This window comes from Mus caroli, chromosome X, assembly GCF_900094665.2.
Source record: "Mus caroli chromosome X, CAROLI_EIJ_v1.1, whole genome shotgun sequence".
NCBI lineage: Eukaryota > Metazoa > Chordata > Mammalia > Rodentia > Muridae > Mus > Mus caroli.
The window spans coordinates 67,960,558-67,971,188 of NC_034589.1; the positions used below are offsets into that span (position 1 = coordinate 67,960,558).

Genomic DNA, 10,631 nt, shown 5'->3' on the forward strand with positions numbered 1-10,631 from the left:
AAAGAAAGAAAAAGGAAAAGAAAAGAAAAGAAAGAAAGAAATGAAATTATTTTTCCGCAAGAGTAAATCAGTTTATTCCTCTCTATTTTCTCCTTTCACTAATAACTCTCTTTCTTACTGATGACCAAACTGTCTCTTCTTTGGCCAGTAGGAGTCCCTGCGTGTTTGTTCTTGAGTCTTTTTAGTCTCTTGTAGGCCTAGAGAGTCTTACTGATCCCTGGTCCATTTAGTATATTTACTGCCCCAGATCTGCAGCCACCTGTTTGTCTTAGGAGGTTCCTTCTAGAAGTAAGTGAAACCTGCTTGCTTTATAAATCTCCTTCCTGTCACTGTATTGTCTGGCTTCTGGTACTCCCATTTTATTCAGGGCAAGGTAATAAGAAGGGGACAATTAAAAGAAAACTTGTTTTTATACCACATGCTTTTGTATAGTTTGAGTCTTTTACAAAAAGTAAAGTTTTTGTGCTGCTTATATAATTATAAAAAGCCAAAAGACCTTCAGCCTCAGATGACAGAATGTGAGAAGGCTGTTGACCTGCCCTAAACCGGAGTGATTCTTTTGTCTTTGTGTGCTTTTCCAGGACCTGTACCCAGCTCTCAAAGGTGTAAGCACAGTTTTCCACTGTGCGTCACCTCCGCCATACAGTAACAACAAGGAGCTCTTTTATAGAGTGAATTTCATTGGCACCAAGACTATCATTGAAACCTGCAAAGAGGCTGGAGTTCAGGTAAGGGGAATGCTGTGGTGAGGAGTAGCAGGAGAGTGTGCTTGCTTTCTCAGAGGGAGGGGAGGGGGAGGAATCTTGTTACTGTCTTGCTGGGCCTATCCAGGGTTGCTTTTCATGTGTTGAAAAGATACTAAAACTTAAGCCCTGGGGACCAGTTGATATCACAGAGGACCACTTGCAGTTATACTCTTCCAATCCAGATAGGCCATCATCAGAATGCTCAGGTAGACTAAGGCCTATTTGTCTTTGCTTAGCAAACTATGAAATTTGAACATTACTTCTTTTCTCTGTTGAAACAGCATGCACTTAATGTTGTCAAGGTTTGACCCTGTAACCTTTTCAGATGTTCATTCAGTGATACTAACTATATTCACTTCATTGTCCAACCATTACCACTGTCCATCCCTAGTCATGCATAAGCAGCAGGGCTCCATTCTTCTGCCCATCCCTAACTCGTGGCAACCACCATATTCTAGCCATCTCTCTGATTACTTTAGGGAGCTCATATGAGTCATTCAAACCATGTTTTTATCTTTTTACTTGTCACAATACAGTGTCTGTAAGATCTGTCCACCTTGACACATGTCACAATTTCCTTTTCATTATTCATTTTTCAAGGCTAATACTCCCCTTAGCCTTGGACCATAATTTATTCATTCATCCATCAATAGACATTTGTGGTGCTTTCACCTTTGATCTGCTATGAATGGGGGCTACAAATGCCTCAGTCCTTGCTTTTGACTCTTTTGGTTCAGTGCTCAGAGGTGGGATTCCTGAACCATAAGATAATTTTGTACAGAACTTTTTAAAAAGAGTCATCACATTAACAACCTTGCTTATATTTTAAAAGAAACAAAAAGACAGCACTGTTGCTTATGTCTGATAGAAACCTATCATGTCTTTGGCCAAAGGACATACAGATTTTAGCCTTGTATCAGCTTATAACACTGTTAGAAATCTGCTTCCTAGAGTGGCCCTAATGAAGCCTCAGCCTCTAGGTCCAGCATCTCACTTGCTTACAGTGCATGCTACATGCCAGATGCTCTGATCTGAGAAAAAGAGTACTTCTCCTAATCATTTTCCTGGTGACTTTTGGCCAATTCCCAGTAACCAACCAGCCCAGCAGGAATAGATGACAGGGGAGCTCTTCTGGATTCCCATTGGTTAAAGTTTCCATTTGCCAATCATATTAATGCATAAGCAGGAAGTAGAGAGAGATGGATGCCAGTATTCAGTTAGCTTCCTCCTTTCTTCCTATTCAGGACCCCACAGCCTCTGATCCCCTGCATGGTGGCTTTTCCTCCATAATTGAAACCTCTGTAGAAGTGCCACCCAGACATACCCAGAGATGCATCTCCTAGGTGATTTCAAACCAACTGTCATACTCAGCTGTGCTTTACACTCGACAAGACACTTCACCCTGCTGTAGTTGTCACCTACTTTTTCTCTTCTTAAGTAGCCAGGAGCTATGCATTCCATGCACCTCTGGTATAAGGCATTGGCTTGCATGTTGGAGAACTTTATAACAGTGGTGTCGCACTGAACATGTCTTTCTGTAACTTTTTTCCACCAATACTAGACTTTTGAGCTTTATATATCTTGCTATATGTAGCTCTTGGTCATCCTCTGAGGGGGTAGACAGCTTGAAAGTGATATAAGTAACCTTTTTTTTTTTTTTCTCTAACACCCAAAACCAAGTCTTGAATGCATTTTATCTCAAAGTTTGACCATGTTACTTCCCATACTTAAGGCTAATTAACCAGGTATCTATGATTATATGCAAGATTGCTTTTTACAGTTAGCCAGTTAAGCATGTTGATGGCTTAATCCAACATTTGTGCAAACATATGCCTCCTGCAGCATACTTTGGGCATCCTGTCCTGCCAGAGTCTGTTCCTAGGTTTTCTGTTTATTGTACTGACCTCTGTTCTCATGGCTGTAGCATACATATCAGTATTTGATAGGGCACACTCCTTGAGCAACTTCTTCAAAGATCCCTTAGCTGCTCTGAGACTTTTGTTCAAATTTTCCCATCATATATATATATATATATATATATATATATATATATATATATATATATATATATATTCAGCTTGTCAAGTTCCTTGATGAAGCTGTGAGATTATTACTGCAATTGCATTTATGTTCTGGAAAATTTTTAAAAGAGCTGATTTCTTTCTATCATTTAGTCTTACTTTCTTTTCCTTTTGTTCTTTTTTTTCTTCTCTTTTTCCTTTTTTGGTTTTTTGGAACAGGATTCCCTGTGTAGTCCTGTCTGTCTGGGAATTCACTATATAGGCCAAGATGGCCTCAAATTCAGAAATCTTCCTACCTCTGCCTCCCAAGGGCTGGGATTAAAGGCCTGAGCCACCACCACCTAGCAAGTCTTCCTTTCTATAAATATCTCCCAGTTGGTAATGCCACTCAGTGATATTGTACCATATTTCACAAACGTCTTATATATCTTTTGTTGAATTTATTCATGTGTACCCCATCATGTGTCAATTACCAACTTATACTACATTTCAATTTCTGCTGATACTTAGGACTATGGCTAATTTTCATAATACATATATACATACATATGGTAGTTTTAGTTTTGGGGTTGTTTTTGTTTGGGGTGTGTGTGTGTGTGTGTGTGTGTGTGTACACACTTACATGCAGGAGCTTTCAGAGGCCAAAGGCTCAAATCCTATTAGAACTGGAGTTACAAGAGGTTGTGAGCCATATAATATGGGTATAGGGAAGCCAACTCAGTTTCTCTTCAAGAGCATGACCCCTTTAAGGTCACATATCAGATATCTTACGTGTCAGATACTTATATTACGATTTATAGCAGTAGCAAAATTGCAGTTATGAAGAAGCAATGAAATAACTTTATGGTTGGGGGTCACTACAACATTAGGAACTGTATTAAAAGGTTACAAAATTAGGAAAGTTGAGAACCAATGCACTGGTGAGATTAATTTGGTTTCTTGTTTTTTAAACATTATAAATTAGATTTGTCTTCTCCTTCCACTATGGCTAGGACTTGTAGAATGATGTATAATAAAAGAAGCAAAGAATATATATAGCTAGCTGCTTTCCTGTCTTCCTTCTGTCTTTTTTTTTTTTCATAGTGCTGCTGTGGACTGAACCTAGGGCCTTACACTTGCTAGATGTTTGGCTCTATTAGCAAAGCATGGAAAGCATGACTAGAGTTATGTGTGTGTGCATAGGTATGTGTTCACATGGCAAGATTGGTATCAGAGCATCCAGGAGAATTTTGCAAGCAGATATTTCCCTACAGGTTGGTCGTCCATCCTTCCCTCCATGGAGACGCTCTCCTATAGTGATCTACCACGAATAGTGTTAGTTTTGATGCCTCCCTCAGATGTGATAGGATGGAAAAAAATAAGATCTACTCTTTTAGATTGGAATACCATAATGTGTCCAGAGTTCCTATGGATACAAAGGTAGTGATCTCGGGTTATCTTAGAAGACGTAGAAATAAAAGATAGTTCAGCAAGTGACTTGGAAATGCCTTAGATAGGACTTGCTCGTTCACTTTGAATAGCAATAATTCCTGACTTATATTTTCCTTTGAACTTTTTTCTTCCAGAAACTCATTTTAACCAGCAGTGCCAGTGTTGTCTTTGAGGGTGTTGACATAAAAAATGGATCCGAAGACCTCCCTTATGCCATGAAGCCCATTGACTATTACACAGAGACCAAGATCTTGCAGGAGAGAGTATGTTCTTTAAAGGCAGTTAAATGTGCAGAGACCTCAAATGGCTCCATTCATAAGAAAAATTATCTATGAACATGGGAATGTTCTATTTTGAGACCCAACACGAGATGTAAATTCATGTGTGAAGTTAGATTTCAAGAGGACAGAATACCGTAATGTGGCCAGATACTGTTCTCAGTATTTTCTGCGAACTACTTCTTTTACACTCCGAAATGATCTCATACAGTAGCTACTCTTTCTTATCATCTCCAAATGACAGGAAAATATCCTGGTTCGCAGAGGGATCCAGAGTCTTCATCAGGGGCCTCATCATTGCCATGTGATTGGGTTGAGCACTGAGATTGCAAGGACACTGGAGATTCTGGACTGTAGACTGGGCAGCTGTGGGCTTCCATCTCTTAGGCCTTTGCAGCACACCACACACTGGTTCACTCCCCAAGCTGGTACTGCTAAACTGAAGCTCTACACTCAACTGGCATGGGTCTTCCTGTTCTGCCTGTCCTCACATTGAGCTCAGAACTGGACACAGTCACATAGAAATCACAGCAGAGCCTGTTCTCAGCTGATTAAGAGCAACTTCCTAAACCAGATGTGGCCTTTGACATGCTAAAGTCCTATGTCCGTGCTGTGTCCTCCTGCACTGTGGAACTAGGTTTAAGGAAGACCAAAGCCTACAATGAGCCTCCTGATAATTAGTTACCTCAGAGGCCCTGTGCAGCTGAGTAAGCTTATGACCTCTAGATGGAAGCCTGGCCTCAAGTCATGAATGTGTCACTGGCACGGACTTTTGGGTATTCAGCCGCAAGTCCGAAAAACGGGAGTTGACTCCAACAGTAACTTAATCTTGTTTTCCAGATCAACACTTTAAACCCTCTTAATAATAGGTTATTTGGGGGATTAGTCCAGAAACTCTTCAAATTCCATTCTCTTTAGCACTAAAGATAGCCATGACAAAGGCCATTTGAAGGCTGGCTCATTCCCTTCAGCACCTGCATACATATTTTGCCACCTTGTTTTTACTAACAATAATAACAAATCATTTCGGAAATTACTTGTGAGGCAAAACCTGTTTCTTCGTACAGTCATGCACCATAAGGATGAAGACGTTCAGAGAAATGCATCAATGGGTGACTTATCATTGTGGGAACATAGAGTATACCTGAAAAACTCAGACAGCTATGGTACCTCTAGCATATGAGACCACCAATATGCGTCTTTGTGTGTGTATGTGTATGTCTACATGATAATGGAGGTATATGGACATGTGTATCATCTTCTGGAATATTGTCCACCTCCTTTGAGACAAGGTCATTCATTGACCTGGAACTCACCAGTTAGACTAAAGTGGTTGTTTAGTAAGCCTCGGTTATCTTCATGTATCTGTCTTCATAGCCATGGGATTATAAGCATGCACACTGACCTAGAACTCACCAATTAGACTAAAAGGTTATCCATCAAGCCTCATATATCCTCCTGTGTCTGTCTCCATAGCCATGGGATTATAACCATGCACCTCCACATATTTTGACATGAGTGGTAGGGGGTCAAAGTCATATCCTTGTGCTTGCAAAGTAAAAGTTTTGCTGACTGAGCCAGCTCCCCAACTCTATGTATCTGCTGTTGACTGAACCCTTTAATACATGGTGCATGAGTATGCTTGAAGCTTCACACATGACACTGAATTTAGGAGCTCTTCTGGTGGTAGCAGCCTTGCTGGAGGCTCAAGACTACTTCACTAACTAGAACTCTCATACCCTTTCCAGCAATTGAAGAAGCCAGGATACACCTTCTGGCTGCATGTGTAAATAGCTATTACACCCAACCTGAACTTTCTGATTTCAATCCTAACAGATGTTAGCCAGATTCTCCTGCCTTGTTGGTTTTTCAGGGACAAGTGGGATAGAGTTATAGTGTGCTGTCCCAAGGCAGACAACTGTCCAGTTGTCCTGCACACACACCAAATATGTCATCAGTCTACCTCCTAATGGGAAGTATTCCACACATAGTAAGGTTCTATCTTAGCTCAGGAAAAGTCTTATAGTGGCTCCTTTCTCTCCTGCTCTCTTTCAGGCAGTACTGGATGCCAACGACCCTAAGAAGAATTTTTTAACCGCAGCCATTCGTCCTCATGGCATTTTCGGCCCAAGGGACCCCCAGTTGGTCCCAATCCTAGTTGATGCAGCTAGAAAGGGCAAAATGAAGTTCATGATTGGGTAAGGCAGCTCCCATGGCTCTCTCTACCCTTCTGACTGTGATCACACATATAGAAAATAATTTGAGACTGTCTGAGTCTATTCGGACAAACAGGAGTAACTCACAGCTCACAGTTCTGGAGACTGAGAAGTCCAAGATCAGCTGTCAGCAAAATTGGTATGTGCTAAGAGAACTTAGCAATGTCTGCTAAGGGCTATCCAGTCCTCCTACCTGCTGTGTATCTTTATGAGGCCCCTCCCTATTCCTGAGGGCAGCACTCTCATGTGCTAATTACCCTGTAAAGTTTCCACCTCAGAACCTAAGTACATTGAGGATTAGATTCTAACAAGAATATTGAGGAAACAGAAACATTTAGACCATACATGTGAGCTTCTCTGTTGACCTCCACGTTGATTCCTTGGAAGTACTTTTTTCCCAGTTCTTAAAACAACAAAAATTGATTCTCAGTTCTGGAAACCAGAAGTCTAATGCAGCTGTTGGCAGGACTAGCTCCTGGCTGCTGTGAGGAGCCCACAGGCTGCCGAGCTTGTCGTTGCTGCTCCTTGCATACCACTGTGTCACTCCTACCTCATACCTCTGATAAAGACATCAGCATTGAGCTAAGACTTCTGCTCTAGTCTACCATAACTATTTCAACATACAGTCACACTACAATTTCCAGAGTGGTGTAAGCTTTGGAAAGATACCATTCACTGATTCCCTGACTTAAAACTGTGAGGGATTACGGAGGCGATGCTAGAAAACTGGAAGTCCATTGGCGGGGTGTATCCTGGGCAAGTGTTTGAGATATATACCTCAAACCTGAGCCTAAGAAGATGGTGCAGGGCACCATGCTCTCGTATTCAATATTTCACTGCTCCCGAGAGCCCTAGTAGTTCTCCATGATCACGTTTCCTTACCTGCTACAATCACTTAACTGCACCAGAGGCAGGCACTGTTGAGGTAGAAGTGGATTAGTTTATTGAACGTCTCAGTGCTGGAACTTTGTGGGGCCAGCATGCAGATACTCCGCACAATTTAAATACTTCCTGTGTCCCCACAGAAACGGGGAAAACCTGGTGGACTTCACCTTCGTGGAGAATGTGGTCCATGGACACATCTTAGCTGCTGAGCACCTCTCCCAAGATTCAGCTCTAGGTGGAAAGGTAAGCTACTTGCTTCTCTCAGCACTTTGGGATCCGCTGGGAAGTTCTCTACCATAGCAACATCACATTACTTTGGAGTTGACAGCCAGGACAGACCCAAACCTCAAGGCTTTTTTCTCTAGAGCTCTCATGTTCACTCCAGGCCTGCCCACATGGACATTGGGCAGATGCCTGCTCCTCATTTTTCTCCTTCTTACAGTCCAGATCTTCATCCTCCCTCCCCACCCACACATGGCTCATATTGCTCAGGCCTGATATTCCTCTAGCAAGTAATACATATGAACTCCCTGGCGTTTGGTATTCAGAAGTCAGCAGAGTTGAGAGAATGTACTCTGCTCCTTCATGTTGCCTCCTACATCGCAATGCTAGCTCTGTAACCCCTCCTGAGTACTCAGTACTCTTTTCTCCCCTTGAACATTTTCCATTTTCCCACTTTGGGAGTGGTTGGAAATGGGGTGGTTATATATAGCTTTTGGTTTAAAAGATCTAATATAGATCTTACATGCAAAGATTAAAACCAAATGTAATCTTCTAAGTGCAAGCTAAACTTCACTTAAAGTCCTGGCCTTTTGTAGAGTTTGTATCACCTCCCCTCTTTGCCCTTAAACACTGCCCATTCTGAGAGTCTAAGACAGGCACATTGCCACAGCTAGGCATGTGACGCCTGATAACACAACCTCACCATTTAGTGCCCCTGCAAAAGAGATGGGGCAGGCTGGACAATGTGCCTTTGCTTTCCACAGAAGTTGGAAGTGGAGCCAGCAAGTTGAGCTTAGGGACCCATGTGTGGCCTGTTCACTCTAGCAGCTGTGCAGGACTCATGTTCTTTTACATGTTCTTTTACCAGGCATTTCATATCACCAACGATGAACCAATCCCTTTCTGGACGTTCCTGTCCCGCATTCTGACAGGCCTCAATTATGAGGCCCCTAAGTACCACATCCCTTACTGGATGGCCTATTACCTTGCTTTCCTGCTATCTCTACTGGTGATGGTAGTCAGCCCTCTCATCCAAATCCAGCCAACCTTTACACCAATTCGAGTGGCATTGGCTGGAACATTCCACTATTACAGTTGTGAAAAAGCCAAAAAGCTCTTTGGGTACCGGCCACTGGTCACCATGGATGACGCTGTGGAAAGGACTGTGCAGAGTTTCCACCACCTGCGGAAGGACAAGTGAAGTTCCCCAGTGCCCTCCCCAGTAACTTTCTCCTCTCTGTTGTTCTAAAGAACACATATCCTAAAGTGAGTTTCTCTTGACCTGTGTGTCCCTTGCTGGTTAGATGGTAGCATACCTGACACCCTCCATGACATTGGAGGTGACATCAGGAGACATTTCTCCCAGGATAGCATTGAACTTCTCAGACAGAGTCATAATCCACTGCTTGGGTCTTTTTCTTTCCCCCAACCCCCTACTTCTGTCTCCTGGGTTCATTATCAGAAAGACAACACTAAAGTGAAGTCTTTATCTGGGGTCTTAAAAATTGAAGCAAAACCAGAAATTGTAAACATACAGTAAGCCTTCAGACATACATTTTATATGATCATAGTACAATAGCTCGAAGCATTGATGAATGTAATCCCCAATCCCCAGTCCTTAAGGGTAAATTCACTGCTGGTTCCTTGCCCCCTCACATACTGTCTAGGTCTCTTTCAAAGATGGTTGCAGTGTCTGCCTCCATTGTTTTTCCATAAAGCATTTCAATTTATCCACAGACTCTGGTGTGGTCTTTATTGCTCAGTGGTGGTGCAATGCAATGGTACAGTGTGTGCTGTGTTAGCTGGTCAGCTCCTAATAAACAGGAGATGATGGCTGCTTGGCAATAAGTCAGAAAGAGTGGCCTCCTTCATCGACATGATGTTTGAGTAGAAACTCCTCCATGAGATGGTGCAGAATGGGTTACAGACAGCTTTGCAGCTCACTTCACAGAACATTATTAGGCCACTTTCCAAAGAGTACAGGCCACTAACAATCCAGCCATTTCTGTTCTCTGAACTAATTGAAATGTATTCTTGAAAAATTCTAAGTTCTTCTTCATCACTGTTCAACAGTAAGATGATTAGAGGACAATAACAATAAAGAAATAAAAAGCCATACAGTTTGTGTTGCTGGCTGTTCTTCCAGAGGCCCCATGTTCAGTTCCCAGCACCCACATGGTAACTCAAGACTGTCTGTAACTCCTGTTCCAAGGGATCCGGCACCCTCATACAAACACACTTGCAGGCAAAAATACCAATGTACATAAAATACAAAAAATTTTTGAAAAATGGAAAAGGACAGAATACCATGGGAAGGAGATGGCCCTGTGAATGAATCGGGTGTAGGAATTAGGTGTGGAAGCAATGTCCCCTCAGACCTAAAAGATGTGAGTTAATTAGGAAGAGACAGACCTACATTCTTAGCTGCTCACTCTTTCCCAGCATTCCTAACTCAGCCCCACTCACCCACTATGCCCTTTTGGAGGAAATGCAAGCACCAGGAAATTTCAGCCTTGGGCGTACCCTAAACTGTGACTGGGGAATAGACCTGGCACTGTGTCTGCCAGTCCTGCAGATAGTTCCAACCACTAAAGTAGCCTCACCTCAGCCACTACAAGACACAACTTGCTGTCATCACAGGCCCAAGTCCTAGGGGTTACCCAACCTGTTGAATTTCTGATGACTGATGACCTACAGTAGCTGCCTAGAACATGGAGCTTGGCCTCTGCATCTGCCATGCAGTACTTTCTCCCTAGAGAATCAGCCAGAGGAAGGCAGCTAACTTTCTGTATGTCTAGTGGGGTGATCTCCCATTTCGGTCCCTTTTCCCAT

The 10,631-nt window shown here is 42.5% G+C and overlaps 1 protein-coding gene across 2 annotated transcripts in view; it reads left to right on the forward strand.

The window, feature by feature from the left end:
- Nsdhl (NAD(P) dependent steroid dehydrogenase-like) overlaps window positions 1–9,537 on the forward strand; it is a 26,366-nt gene extending 16,829 nt beyond the window's left edge. For both annotated transcript variants that reach the window (XM_029473487.1, XM_021153868.2), the window contains 5 exons: window positions 582–728; window positions 4,333–4,461; window positions 6,532–6,674; window positions 7,718–7,820; window positions 8,668–9,537. In XM_029473487.1, the coding sequence (XP_029329347.1) occupies window positions 582–728; window positions 4,333–4,461; window positions 6,532–6,674; window positions 7,718–7,820; window positions 8,668–9,000 (855 nt within the window). In that variant the 3' untranslated portion in view covers window positions 9,001–9,537. The remainder of the gene's footprint in view (window positions 1–581; window positions 729–4,332; window positions 4,462–6,531; window positions 6,675–7,717; window positions 7,821–8,667) is intronic.
- The last annotated feature ends 1,094 nt before the right edge of the window (window positions 9,538–10,631 follow it).